A 15,089-nucleotide genomic window follows, 5' to 3' on the forward strand; every position below is an offset into this window, starting at 1 on the left:
TAAAACACAATCATGGAGCTGAAGGTGAGCATATAGTATGTTCTTTTATTTAAAACATCGTGTTCTGTGATGTCGTAAAGCCGTTCGTCGGCTTGTATGGTAAAAATGGTCAAACTCCGCGAACGACTTATTGGTTGCCATAACACCAACCAAGCTCGACACGAGAAACGCTCGAGAAAGCACTGGCACTACCACGACGTACTAGAGGAAAGCGAGACTTCCTCCGCTCGATCGGGTGGCATTTCGAGTCGAGGTCGATTTATGAATCGTAATACCAGCCTCGAGGATCAGCCCGAGTGGATGGTCGAGTCGAGGATCGTTTAAGAATACGACCGTAAGTGACCTCTAACCTACCTTTGACCTCGAGTGATGCTACCGTGTCATTCAGCTCATGCCAGTGGCTCTTGCGGAACCTATGCTCCTTTGGAAGGCCTATCGGGGGTCTGTCCTCTACCTGGAAGTAGTCCCGCTGTCATGCGGCTCAGTACTCGAGAAGGCGCTTACATTGTGCGAGAAAACGTCTCTGACATCTTCCCGTCGCTTGTGTGGCCTGTGTCGTCCATGGACTTGGTTCAGGCGCCTCGAAAGAGCGGACGCCTGTTCGCGTGTCAGGGTCCTTACGTGCGTCCCACGAGGTTCGTCGGCGGCCACTGTGTCGAACACTGTCGGAAGTAACAGAGTTAGGTAAAGTTTTAGGCTTTATTATGGCACGTCGTAGACCAGCCCATAGCCGTACCATCGTCGGGAAGTGCGAAGGCGAAGCCAGCGTCTCGTAGCCAGTCCGCTTCGTCTGAAACCAATGGAATTACGGTAATAATTTAGAGCACACTAGTATGTGAAATGCTACGGAGTGCACAGGTCACGTGGAAATCTGGACATCAGGAAAGTATACCCGGTGACTGGCCAGTCGCTTATCAGCAAGTGTTCCACACCGTAACTTTCTCCGCAGGGGCTCCTATTATTTTTCCAGCCAACTAACAGAAGTGACTTCTACGTACAGGCATCAATTTTCTGGATGCCACGGTATTCTTTCTGTCTTCTTGCTTCAATGGTGCAATATCTTACGTCTAAAATAAGATGGATTCTTCGCACAAACATGTCGTTTCGTTTTTCTTCCCAAGGTAACTACGTTACTGCTGCCGACCGTGAAACACTTACTGAACACGGGAGAAACTGGTCAAACCTAGACGAGATATCGACGAGCGAACATCATTACACGCATGCATCATTAGTACGCGGCGTACAACTACTGTAGTTCAAGGAAAATTATCCGAGAAGCTTCTCGCGGGGTCACCGAAGCCACCGGGGTTTCACCGTAACGATCATTACAGCACCGCAGGCATATAGCGGGCCAGCCACACTGCATACGGAGACCACTTCGTAAATGGGAATCTGAGTACATGTCGGGGCAGTGCTTACCGTCTGAGGGCCTTGTAGCGGCCTCGTCGTCATCAGCTACTGGACGAAGCTGATCGCACTCGCTCCAGTAGTCCGCAAAGTGCTTCGACATCGCCAACTGAGGTAAAGGTAAAACAATGGGTAGGTATAAGATACGTAATAGGCAAGGACGTCACAGGGATATATGAGGGTTCACGTGGAATGGAATCTGTATATGTACTCGCAAGTACATATATGTGAGGGGAGGGTGTGAGCAACAGAGATCGGCGGAACTAGCCGTTTGTTTCCTCTCCTCTGACTCCCTTTAGATATGCTATCTATAGTATATCTACCGAGCTATCTGCCTCCCACGCTGCGGCGGCATGCTGGCTGCTCGTATATAGGATCGTCCCGGGCCGACTTGGGAGGGAATTTTGCAGACATTTGTTTCAAAAACATCTGCAGAGGCCCAGGAAGGCATCTATGCTGACTGACATCAGTTATAGTCTTATAGACTATCAAGGGGTGTTCAATTCTCCGCACCAATCTTCTCTTCAGCATTTTGTGAAAGCATAACGATGCGATGCCTCAAGGAGCACTTGGGACCTGCTCAGCTGGTGGTTAACGTGAAAAAAGAGTCAATAACACGTCGGTGTGTAAGAGAACTTCTCACAACAAGGCTTTTGTCTAGGAGTTAATTGGAAGCAAAACTGCTCACGATGCGAAAGTTTCCGGCCATGTCTTGTGTTGAGCATTCGCGCGGTGCTCAGATATCGGAAGTCGCTCACACTGCACGTAGCAGACGACACCATCGGAATACCTTATACCGAATAGAGTATATTATGGATGGTTGAGCGGCAGAGATATTCCCAGTGGTCAGAAGAGCACGAAAAGACGTGACGCTGAGCGCTCTCGTGGAAGCAGAAAGCTATGTCCTTTCGTGCATCTTCTGCTGGAGTATTCGGGGGGAACGTCGCTCGTACGAGTACATGGATATTGACATGGTTGTACGGCCCGAGCTGCAATAATCCTCGGTACAAGACTGCAACATACTAACATCCCTCGACATAATCATTCAAGTTTTAATGGTTCAAAATGTGAAGCTTGCCGTAGCGTGCGATGACGTAAGCATAGAGAACATTTTATGCCGCCATACTCGACCAGGAACCTTGAACTGCAGAGACACGAAAAGGGCGACACATCACGAACGCTCAACGCGAGCAAAATAAACATTTATTTAGGTCAGAGTCACGCTGGATGAACGGGTGGGTGGATGAAGGCCTTCCCTTCAGCCACAGCGGCGCGGACTCTCTCTAAAGGGGAGATCTACAGGTTGCTGATGCATCCGGCACAACTATGGCCGTCCTTGACAACAGATGCTGTCTGAAGTTGCCACCGGAGAGCAGGGGCTGCCCATGCAGCTGTTGCTTCAGCGAGGGCTGTATCCTCGCGTATGTGGGTTACTCCGATTTGTTGATTTGTTTATTTTGTGCCTTCGCGCAGTGTCGTCATTACCATGTCCCTCATGTTCAAGGTTCTCATTCTACACCGTTAAAAATGAACTTCACATCATAGCACGCTTCTAGCCAACCACCAGCCCGAATGATATCATTCTGTGTCCTGATTTGTCGTAAACAGTGGACGTAAACGTGTCGTAAACAGTCGTAAACTGGTGGAGTAGCCTCTCTGGGACATGCGTCCCAGGTAGGCGCCTCCTCCAATTTTTATCAAATCCGAAGACAAAACAATATCATTCGAGTTTGTGGTTGGCTATAAGCCTGCTATGCCGTGAAGTTCTGTTTTAACAGTGTAGTGTGAATGCTACCGAGCTCCTCGCCAGTTTTTCAGTTTTATCCGCATGCTATCGGTTCCGTTTTGCAGTTTTCCTTCGCCAACAGAGAGCGTGCCCGAAGCCCGGAACTTCCTTCTCCATTGGTATGTTACAGGTACCGTATCAGGCAACCGCATTTGTAACGAACGTAACGCGAGATGCCAGCGCAATCTTCTCCGATATACCATGTGGAGCTGCTTAAGCCAACCCTTGTGAAGCCACTGATTCCAATAGTGCCGAAGCCGCACTCGTAAGAACACGAACGCCACAGGAGAGGGCACAAAACAAAATGAGCGCACATTCGTATGCACATATAGCGTTTGAGCGCTGCATATCCGTTCATGTGTTGAGTTTCGTGATATAGACTATACAACTGAATTTAATAGCTGAATTTAACGCGTACCCGGACAAGAAGAGTGGGAATATATTTCAGCCCATGCAACTTGCCTTCATTTATCCGAACTCCATTTTCGGACACAGAAAAAAGAAAAGAACAACAATCGAGGAACCACGGAGAAAAATGCTCGGCAACTTTTTTGTTTATTTCGTGTCAGCGCCACGAAGCAACTGCGCTATGAGCGGCTTACAGACGTGGAATGATGGAGAGAGGACAGCAGGAAGGAGTAGGGGCCAGGGGAGTGTGGGGGGTAATCAGCAACTGCCCTCACATATATCCGGTATTGAGACAGACTGTGCGAGACCTACATTTCGTCAAAAAGGGGGCGACAACCTAAGGCAGTGCTTCCCAAACTTTGCTACACTGCGATCGACCCATCAAAAATTAAGATATCGTGTCCCTAACCTCCCAGGCTTTTCGCGATGCCACAATGTTTTCGACTTCACTGCGTTGACAGCAATACGCAGACTTGACGCTGAAATTTGATTTGACAATTAGTGAATGAGCAGGGCTAGGAACCTTCGCAAAGAAAGAGAGAGAGAATCAGAGAGAGAGAAAAAAAAAATGCGTGGCTGCGGGAATGGCTGTTCCTAGTTGCTCAAGTGAACTTGTTTCTTAGAAGCTTTTTTTTGTGACCCAGGATAGTGAGCAGAGCATGGTCTAAGGACATCATTTACTGTCCTTTTGTCAAGTTCCAGGGCCTTTTCGCGATCCCCCGCTGCATCTGTCACGACCCCCCCCCCCCCCAACACACACACGCACAGTTTGGGGTACACAGACCTAACGAATTTCCCCCTTTCTCATATTGTACTCAGGTAACCGCACACTGACCAGTACCGCGCACCGCAGTTGATCTCTGAGTGATGGAAATTGTTCGTTTGTAGATCTGAGTTTCCATAAAGTGAAATTAATTTGCAAAAAAAAAAAAAATACCTCGCGGAATGAAGTATTCCGTTACCTTGACACAAACACAAAAGGAACGTTGCGTTCATCCGTGATTTATGAGCGAAAGGAGCCGCATCCTTCTCGGGAAGCACGGCAATACGGAGAGGCCTCGGATTGGTCTCCGCAAACGATCTCCCAGGCTGATTGGACAAATCGTTTGGGGAGACCAATGAGAGCCCGCTCCGCACTGTCGTTTCTTCTTGTGGGGAGGAAGAAGGAAAGCGTCCATTATGTGTTTTCTTTCTTTTTTATCGATCATAAATCACGAACGACGCAACAGATGAACGCAACGTTCCTTTTTTGTGTGTGTGTTGGTGTCAAAGTAACGGAATCTTTCATTCCACGAGGAGAAATTTTTGCAGTTACGAACCACTGCGGAAACTCACTTCGACACCTGCGGCCCACACCACAGTTACTGCAGCACGTCGACATCGACCGGCATGATGACACCTGCGCCGCGACTATAGGGTAGAGGATGTCATTAACCTTGTCGCTTCCGCTGATGGCCAGCGCGGACCCGATGTCAGTGAGGAACGCAGTTTTGTGATCCTTGAGAACGCGGGAAGAGCACGGAAAACGGGTCCCGCATTTCTTGAGCGAACGAATCAAGTATTTCAAGTTAAAGGGGCATTAAAAAGCAAAAACAACTTGTTCACAAATGAAAGTCCGTGCTTCAATTACTATAGTGCAAGCAAAATTAGTTCACACAGCGCTACTGTTTTGAAGAAAAACGCAATGAAAACGTCGTGTCTTTGGCGGCAACCAAAGGGATGGTCATGAAGCAAAGATTGGCGACATCCAATGAGACAGCAGGAGAAGCGCGCGCATGCCTATCGTGTGCTTGTGGAATTGGAACGGGGCCGGTCGTTGTGTTCTGTACATGCGCGGCACGATGCGCGTTGCTACATTTTTTCAATACCGATTTACTGAATTTTAGCCCACAACAGCTTATCACAAATGTTCCACTGACAACAATTATCTTCACGTCCTGCGGACGGCAACACCAGACCGCTTCGTAACTCGCACTATGTTTTTCGGCGGAACTGCTCCATGGCGTGGCACGCGCAGAATGGACTAGAAGCACCGAAAGCACCCCCAATGCACGAGCGGAAGCGGCGTTCATTGCTTATTGCCGAAGCAGGAAAGGGTCCTGTAGCTTCATAACGGTATCAAAGTTTTTAATTATGACAACAAGTGCGAAATTAACATAGCGTGTAACATAATTTGAAGTTAACTTGTTTTTTTTTTTTCATTTTAGTACACCTTTAATGTCACCGGTAATAGATTACAGGAGCTGAATTTTACGCAAATGACGGCGACCACTTCCCCATGTCCTTTGTTCCCTCGTCCTCTTTTTCTTTCTCTCTGTAGCGTACATTGTACACAATATAGTAAGGTCGGTACGACAAGGTGAAAAAAAAAAAAGAAAAAAAGTTGTATTAAGACAGCTTCACAAGTCCCGTCCCGCGTACAACCAGGCAATCAGCGACAGTCCCTGCAAAGTCACTGTCAGTGGTGGGCTCGAATCCCACCACCGGCTGTGTCTGAGGTTTTCCCTGCGTTTTCCGAAGACTTTCCAGACGAATGTCGACACAGTTCCCCCTGAAGTCGGCCCAGGACGCATACTAACCCCCATGTCCCCCACTCCTTCCTGCTGTCCTCTCTCCATCTGTCCACATCTGTACGCCGCCCGTAGCAACAGTTGCTTCGCGGTGCTAACACGGAATCAAAAAAAAAAGAAAAGAAAAAGAAATCAGTTCATAAATCAAAAGAAGCAAAGACCAAAGGATGGGTAACGTGCCAGTCAGTTTAAACTTCTTTAATGTATTCAGAAATGTGTTTTGCAGCATCTGGAGCTAGGGTCGCCACGAGACCGGTATTATACCGGCACGGCCGGTTATTTGCTCGCTCTGCCGGTTGCCGGTAGGAAGGTGATACCGGCAGCCTTTTGCCGGTATTTGTGACTCAAGACCTTTCATATGGGCTTTCGCGGGGTTTTCCCTTCAACATTCCACTACAGCTTGAATAAATCTAGAGCATAGACCCAACTCCGCAGTCACAAGTTCTTTCCTTGGTTATTCATTATTATTATTACACACAGGAACATATGTTTCCTCGTATTATCTTGAGCTCTCTTGTTTTCTGTGTGTGGTCTTCCTCCCCTCACCCCCTTCCCTTTCCCGCAAGCCTTTCCTCCTGTCCCTCTATTCCACCTCCTCTCCCTCAGCCGGTATTTTTCACTACGAAAGGTGGCAACCCTATCTGGAGCCCGTAATTTGTATGGTATCTAGGAACGGCCCAGTTGCCAATCTGCCTTGTTGGACGAAGTGAACCTTGACAATCGACTGAATCCTGCTGACAACTGTTCGCTCGCCTGGCCTCGGATTTCATGTATCCGGGTCCCCCGGATACATACATTTTCGTTGGGAACGCCCCAGTGCGAGAGAGACGAGGGTCAACTGATTAAGTTCTTATTTTTTCAGTTTGCATTCCTGGGAATATTGGGTAAATAAGTTTCTGACAATGCCTCTCATGTTTCGTTCAAATTTGTGGAATTGTCTTCAATTCAAGAGTCAACAACACCCCGCAAGCAAAAAGGTTGGAAAACACAATTTACAATCAGCTCGAGTTTGATCGCCCATTATCGCCTCCCCCGACCGCTCCTTGCCAAGTACCGATCTCATAGGCAGTCCCACCATGCCGTTGGTAACCTCAGCGTGACGGTATCATACATAGTTTACGGTAACCAATCACAGCGTCGTGTGACTCAGAATCTTATCCGTTGATTGGTTGCGGTGGCGAAGACCATGTTATCAACGTCTTGCTAAAACTCTCTAACAAGATGATCGCGCGTACAAACGTGTAGTTGTATGCAGTATGCTCCTCGGCAGTGTCTCCTGTAACCTGATAGTAATTCTATTACAGTGTGATTCGATGCCCAACCCAACAGTACAATGCCCTGAAAGTAGAGATATGCCTGAGGGTTGACTGGCAAGTGTCTTATCACTGCAATACTTCATTTCCCAGAGAACTATAGGCAGACAAACCTTACGCGTAACATCACGGCACCATTATTTTTATTTCTATTTTATTTCTCAGAGAGGGACCAACGTGGAGATGTTTGCAACTACAAGTGGTTTATGAAGCAATTTCGAATTTGAAAACCAATTTGCCAAAATACCCTTGAATGGTTTGCTTGGTATAGGAGTGCTCAGTCATGCAGATGGCTTGCTACTCTTGAGGTACGAAATGGTTTCAGAACGGAGTTCATACCAAGTCATGAATGGCGCGTTTTATGAGTGATTTCCGCGTTGCATGTCCACTATGGGGTGGTTGGTATCAGCTTACAATGTTAATGCTAACAATGCGCGAAGACGAGACACAAATGTGTGGTATGTCCCTTGCATACCATGAACATCGCAAAGCATGTTTCATATGCTGACTTATAGTTTGCACCGTTCTCAGCATTGCGGCTAACGAGAGTGCACCAACAATACGCACTTATTTCGTGCAGCACTCTTGAACCGGAATTCGAACTTTTGACGGGCGCGCTAAAGCGTCACCAAAATTGATCGACAACTGCGTGACAATGAGAGCGCGCGCGCACACAGTCGAAAGGGGTACTCGAACCTGTGAATGAAGCTCTGAAAGTTTTTCGTGTTAATCGCTATTTTCATTGTCACAGACCTCAAACTGTAACGCCTGCCGATGTTATCGCATGCACCCCACAGCCAAATCTCATCGTGGCAGTGTCGCAACTGATAAAATGTCGCGCGCTGCAGTGAACGTAGGTATCCGCTATTCTGAGATGTAATTACCCCACGTAGATACCTGTTCGTTTGTCCAAGGTCAAATTCCGTAGGTCTCATCACCATCAGCGGTGATTTTAGAAGCGAGCGAGCAAGCGAGCGAGGGTTGCAAGGGAAATTTTGAAGCAGATGAATGTGGCTGATCGTCCGCCGTCGTCTGCTTCACAATTCGGTTGAGACACATTGTGTCAATGACACGATGTGGCTTCGCTTTGGACCAACTTTCATCTTTTTTCCTCCTCGTCGCATCATTTTAGAATTCCACTTGCGAATAAACACGTTTCTGTGTTACGTAATCACTATTTCGAAGCAAGCTTCACTACTATGCTACCAAACAACCGCAGCGCCCTCACAGCAACAACTAGCGGAGGCACCTTTTCGCTCCCTGCGCAGCTTGGCAAACCTCCGGCGTTTCGAAGAGCACGTGTACTTTCCAAAGGAGCACACTTCGATGTACTAAGATGCCGGCCACTGTCCGCAGATGATGCATTCACTTCCCCTTGCTCAAAACTGGTCGAACACAGTTCGCACACAACAAGGAGCACGATCACACACGGCACTTATCTCGCACAAACAACTGGCGCGTAAACATAACCTGGCGGTAGCCGTCGAGGCCACGCCCCACCTGAAGCTACGATTGCACACGGCGTCGACGTGCCTGGTTCGTTCACGACAAAAAAAAGCAAGCACAAGAGAAAAAGCGGAACTACACTTTCACTGTCGCTCCCAGTGCGGATATAACGTCGCGCAAGACCAGTAATGTGAACCCCATTAGGCAGAAGCCGTAACGTGAATATGGCTACAAGCGGAAATGACGCCACGTTACGTTGTTTTATCAGGTGCGCGTCTGCGAGAATCGCGCGGACAGCGCGCGTGCGGCTGAGAGAAACAATCGTGCTGGTCCAAAACACTTACGTACCCACCGTACTATATTGTATCAAACCCATTTAGAAGACACTCCGTTTCGCCACCTTGTCCCCTCCACATAAAATTTCTATTACAACAGTCAATACACAACTGTACCTCAACCTACTACAACTATGGAGACTAGCCACCATCAGCCGTGGGTAGCCACAGGAAGACTTAGAAATCGTTAGTGGCGATTCGCTGACGCAGTCGTCATCCCAACTCTAGGTCCATGTAGCAAAGGAGAAATTAAGTAGGCTTTCTTTATCTATGTGACATTGCAACAGCACCATTGAGTGACAAACACCAAAAACCTTTCTGAAACATCCTTTTATTTTAGCATCATTACTTCTTGCTCTTCCCTGGCAAGATGATGCCATCATACTTTTGCTGGAACCACTTGATGGCCTCCTCCTTGCAGAGCCTGTGGCCACAGCCGATCACTCCGCGCTTGTGTCTCCGCAGGGCTACGTTGAAGCCCGGGCGGCCCAACACTACGTAAAAGTCCAGGCCATAGATACCGATGGTGGGGTCGTATTTGATACCCAAGTCAATGTGCTCCTGGATGCCGAAACCAAAGTTGCCGGTGTCTGAGAAGTTCTCCTTCCGCAGCTCGTACTCTCTAACCTAGGGAGAACAGGTTTCAGTCACTGGACCAGCTAACACAGCGGTACCAAGCATTAAAATTGAGGCAGAGAAAAAGATCAGTTCCAGCTTTATGCAACATAGCAAGAATGGAACCCAGAGAGGTGGCGTCAACCCTTCAGAAGGGAGCTTTCGATGAACACTGTAGGTGGAACAATGTAATAAATTACACCTTTCAGAAATTACGGGCTTCTGTATAGACCTTTCTAGCCTACCCTCGAACCATGTTACAGCACCCTCGGCAACAGGTACGTTTTGTGTTGTTCTGGGCTGCTACGAACAGTGATTGCTGCCATGTTTGGTGGGGGTCGTGGGTTTAAACTCTGCAGTTTTCAACTTGTACGCGTTCAAAAACTATCCACACTGCATAGCAGCCCACCAGCTCCGTGAAAAGCAACGGGTGGCAGCCCAGCGAGGGCAGGATGGCAGATACCATGATTTTAGGAAAAGTGTAGTCTATAGGGTCTGCAGTTCTTCCAGCTCTGAAGCATTGCATGTGTCCATCAAAAACATGCAGACTGTCTGCATTATGGCCTGCACGTAGCTTGCTTAAGTGGCATCTACAGTTCCAATGCCCTTACAAACAGGACTGCCAGATTTGCACACTGTTGTGGCCAGAAATCGTGTGAATAGCGACTTGGCTAATCCCTGGCTATTTTGTGGATACTTCTTGGCGCCACATCTCAGTTTTCCCTGCACCTAAATCAGGGTGTTTGCCTTATGACGCTGAAGTACAGTGCATACACTTCTCTTCCTTGATGGAGCTACTCTCAGTCGGTATGATGGCCTCCGGATTGCTTTCCCTGTCTGTGACAGCATTTCAGCACTCGTTAAAGAACCTTCAGGTGCGTAGAATTAATTCAATGACATTATTTCCTTTCCCTGCCTTTCCCTAACGGCCCGTCCATGTAGAAATTTTTTTATGGGAGTAGCAGAATTCATCGGGAGACGAAGGGCACTAATCACCCCCCCGTTTTTACATTCGAACTCAATCCACCGACAGAGCACTGCAGCGTCGCCCATGACATGGTTGTCTCGCTATGTAAATCTCATAAATAGTCATACTATTCGTCACCATTAACATTCCCTTCGATTTGACAGTGGCTACTAGGCTAGTCATGTCTTACATGGTAAGTAAGGCATGCCGATCTGTCGACACTCCTACTTGTGCAATCCTTTATGAAAAAAAATTGTATACTCAACCCCAACATTTTGCTGCTCATTTGTCATTGTGTATCACATATGCACTAGTCTAAATGCCAGTTACGCATTCGTAGCCAAACTAGCCTAGTGGAGCTCCTCCTACGTGAACTGCGAACCACTGGCTGTAGAATCAGCTACTTTTGGCTACTGTCTCAGAGCACACTGGCTATTTCTCATGGTGTTGACCTGACAGCAAAGTTCAAATACATGCTCCGCTCTTTTCGGGACAAGAGAAAACAGATCTAAGTGACAAGTACCATTGCCACGAGCCACTGTACCTCAAATTTTGTATCACGCTTGGCAAAAGAACCAAACGCGAGTTGCAAATGAGGAAATGATTTAGCACTTGTTGAAGATCAACACAGGACTGAATGCATAAAAACATCAGAACCTGCCGATGAGTGCTCGACATGCAGCAACATGCTTGTTGCACAATCAATCGCACAACAACATGCCATGTTTACTCGGATAATTGGCGCACCCCTTTGTATTGCATGGAAAGATGTAAAAATTGTAATGGCTGTCGTACAGAGAGCCTGGCAGCAAGGGTAATAAAAAGACTCCTTCAAAAGTGCTCATTTAGTCGCGTATAAGATTTAAGATAAGTATTTTTTGCCCAAAAGCATAGTGCCCCTGAGGGGGTAACGTTCAATACGCAGGGTTAGCCTGGAACCCAAAAGTCAAGCTACGTTTAACTGCTGTTTTACTCCGAGCCATCTGCAACGTTCTCCCCCGAATCAAACGCTGCAATTCTCCCACACCAAATCATCTTCCGTTCCAGCAAGTGTGGACGAAATACAGTCGTGTTCAACATAAAAAGAAATCTAGTCAGTCAACTACACGCGCCGTTGGAGATAAGGAGAAGCAATAGGGGGCGCCAGAGAAATACTGCAGCGCCACCATGCACCATCAGTAGCGGAACGAACTTTGTGCCACATCGTTGTGCCCGCGGCCAGTCTTAACAGCCAATACGGAAGCAGAATGATGATGATGAATTACAATATCTGGCGCAAGCAGGGAGTGACCTCACCGTGTCCAGCCGTCTGCATCTGCAGCGCAGTAATATTTTGAGAGCTGATGGACTCAATTTCTTTTCCTTCTTAAGTCGAATACGGCTATAGACCTCCACGTTTGTTGCATCCATTATTCATCACTCTGGAGTCTCTCGGATCTCTGAATTGTGTGTAGGTCAAGAAATATTCTGCAAAGTGACGTCTGAGTTTTGTTTGTACTTTGCCCTTTGTTAACATCTCACGTTGTGTGGGTCTTAAAGCATAGACCAAACGAAAGGGAACAGCGTATTGTTGTATCTCTAAATTTACTCCTGCATTTCATAAACCTCCTCTACGTGGCAGTACAGCATCAACTTGATAAGCTTTGTTGTAAATTACACCTACACCACTACCTTGTGTATCATATTACACAGTAATAAGACGCGTTGGAGAAGTTTAAGCACACACTGACTCTGACCCCCTATATGTCACATGACACAGGTTTGTTCGTGTTGCTTCTACGTAGTTGCCTCGTTTGATTTCAATCATTTCGTGAATGAAGTGTACGTCACTGCCCAGATTAAAGTGTGTGAGAAATCCGAGGGGTTCCAGAAACCGTGGTTGGGCCTTGCTGTCTCCACTTTGCGAGACAGATTCAGAAAGAGATTCTCTTCAGATTCGGGGAGTCGCTGGCCTGTAAAGCGTATCAGCCTCTGACACAGCAGGCTGTACTCTGATTGGCTGGCAGCAAAATGGAGAGCTCTTAAGATTCTCTAAAATCCTCAATAAAAGCCCAACCAATGGGAGCCCTGAAAGCAGAACTACGCATCGAAAGGGCTCTGGAAGTCACAACAGCAACTGAGGATCCACCCACGACAGAGTATAGAGACTTACCTTTAGTCCCTTTTCTAGGATCTCCTCAGCCTTGGGTCCCCTGACCGTGCAGTGGACGGCAATTTTTTCGTTCCTCCTGATGCCAAAGGAACGCACAGTGTAGCGAGCTTTGGAAAACACTGGCTGCTGACCAGTCAACTGTTCCAGCACCTAGGTAAACGGAACCACATTGTGTCAACACAAAGCATGGCAGGAGGAGCTGTACAGCACCATTACAGCACTGTCCCATCTAACGACATGCATGAAACAAAGCATAGCGAATCACACATGAAGCTGTTGCGCTCAGGCACCCGCTGTGTTCTGTAGCATGTAAATGTATCGGCTGAAAAATAATCATACAGGATTTCTAAGTTGAAAGACAGGCAATATGGTCAGTCCCTAGATCAATTTTGCCTGAATATCACTGAAGAGACCAGTTCAAGTCAAATGTAACGAAAGTACGAACCCTGCAGTTCACTCAATTTACATGCATCTGAGGTTATGCATTCTCACATATGTACAAGCTCAGCTGTACAGGTTGGGACAAAAGTTTACGGAACACGCGAGCGGCGTATTTTTTCGTCGGTACGACACCCTTGCGGCTGGCGGAAGCGGGTGAGTTCACTGCTTCGGAGGGGTGCAAGCGTGCGATGCCAGAGACACAGCGGTAGTTCCGGTATCACCTGGTTGTTTGGGAAGTGGAAGCTACCGCTGTGTCGCTAACAGCGTACCCTTCCACCCCCTCCGAAACAGTGAACTTACCTGCTTCCTGCCGCCGCTAGGGTGTCGCACCGAAGAAAAAGTATGCCGCTCGCGTGTTCCGTAAACTTTTGTCCCAACCTGTACAATCAGTGTCCTTTTGTCTAGTACTATCACACCTTTGTGTTGTCTTTGTTATCGGTAGCTTTCACTAGAAACTACATGAACACCACACATACAAATACGAAGACGTCTATGGTCAGGTATGGCTGGGTAGGGCGTAAACCTTCATAAATCATCGTTGCAAACTATACTCATTCTCTTGTCTGCAGGTTGTATCTGATAGACAGTGATACAAGTAGTAGGTCCTAAACCTGGAGACGTTTGTAACCAATGTAGAATTTAGAGCGATCTTTTCTTTCTTGTTGGTGTGCCAATCAGCCTTCTCAAAGGCAAAGTAACTTGTTGGGGTAGATATGCCATTAGAAACCAGCTTGAATGTTTTGGAAATGCCATGGCAATCTGCCTGTACTGAAAATGACATGTTTGCTCGCATGGGGACAACATGCATACAGCACTACAAGACTTCGAGTGAAATGCTTACCTTTGCGGCTCGTGTCAGCCTGTCACCTGATTCGCCAACACAAATATTAAGACATAGCTTCCGGATCCGGACCTCCCTCATAGGGTTCTGATCCTTGTCCTTCTTGGTCTGCTTTGGCAGTTTCTGCAAAACCAGCTGCAATCAGTCGAGCCCGGCCGACAAGTCAAGTCTGGTCTCTGTAACCACTAATATCACGGTGTACCTCAAATTTTGTATCATGTCTGGCGATAGCTCCAAACACGAGTTGCAAATGAGGATATGATCTGGCACCTGTTGAATATCAACACAGGACTGTGTGCATAAAGACACCAGGACCTGCCGATGAGTGCACCAACATGCCCCAGCATGATAGCAAGTAGAGGGAGTACAAATTTTTGAAGTCATTGTAACCTAACAGGTTCACTTGACGTGAAGTACAACGGTATCGTTCGCCTTGTGTTTGCAGTACAACTTATACTTTTTTTTTTGTGCTGTTACTAACAAGGGACATGGAAGAGAAATTGCAGCACGGTCACCATCACACGTATCTTCGAGGCAACAAGCTGAAAAGCACGCAAAATTCAGCGAAAACTGCCTGCCTTCAACATTTCTAATAAAATTCTTCCACGAAACGCGTGACAGTTTATTACCATTCCATCGATGTCAAGAGATTTTCGGCAAAGAGAAAAATCGGACAAACCTTCGCCGCCTTCGACATCTTGCAGGAGACCGGAAAAGGACGAAATCAAGAGGAAGCGGAAATGACGAAGGCACGAGGGATCCTGGGATCGACCATAGCAACGCGGTTGCCATGTTGCTATGGGAGTAA

The 15,089-nt window shown here is 47.3% G+C and overlaps 2 protein-coding genes across 2 annotated transcripts in view; both read right to left on the reverse strand.

Annotated features, from left to right (window-relative positions):
* Window positions 1–9,162, reverse strand: part of LOC135388202 (rho GTPase-activating protein 18-like) — a 75,324-nt gene extending 66,162 nt beyond the window's left edge. The window contains exons 1-5 of the mRNA XM_064617598.1: window positions 8,734–9,162; window positions 1,420–1,516; window positions 737–790; window positions 505–662; window positions 355–454 (exon numbers count right to left, since the gene is read on the reverse strand). Coding sequence (XP_064473668.1) covers window positions 355–454; window positions 505–662; window positions 737–790; window positions 1,420–1,510 — 403 coding nt within the window. The 5' untranslated portion in view covers window positions 1,511–1,516; window positions 8,734–9,162. The remainder of the gene's footprint in view (window positions 1–354; window positions 455–504; window positions 663–736; window positions 791–1,419; window positions 1,517–8,733) is intronic.
* A 415-nt stretch (window positions 9,163–9,577) lies between these two features.
* Window positions 9,578–15,066, reverse strand: LOC135388206 (large ribosomal subunit protein uL5-like). Its single transcript, XM_064617605.1, has 4 exons — window positions 14,961–15,066; window positions 14,282–14,404; window positions 13,000–13,149; window positions 9,578–9,892 (listed from the first exon to the last, which is right to left on the reverse strand). Exons 1-4 carry the CDS (start codon window positions 14,976–14,978, stop codon window positions 9,611–9,613), a joined length of 573 nt encoding a protein of 190 aa, XP_064473675.1. The 5' UTR covers window positions 14,979–15,066; the 3' UTR covers window positions 9,578–9,610.
* Between the last annotated feature and the right edge of the window lie 23 nt (window positions 15,067–15,089).

This window comes from Ornithodoros turicata, chromosome 3 (assembly GCF_037126465.1).
Source record: "Ornithodoros turicata isolate Travis chromosome 3, ASM3712646v1, whole genome shotgun sequence".
Taxonomy (NCBI): domain Eukaryota; kingdom Metazoa; phylum Arthropoda; class Arachnida; order Ixodida; family Argasidae; genus Ornithodoros; species Ornithodoros turicata.

Excerpts from the sequence above, each read along its gene's own strand:
- LOC135388206 (XM_064617605.1), bottom strand. Across the intron at positions 13,150-14,281 it reads GGCTGACACGAGCCGCAAAG|GTGCTGGAACAGTTGACTGG; the intron begins GTAAGCATTTCA and ends CCGTTTACCTAG. Across the intron at positions 9,893-12,999 it reads TCCTAGAAAAGGGACTAAAG|GTTAGAGAGTACGAGCTGCG; the intron begins GTAAGTCTCTAT and ends TGTTCTCCCTAG.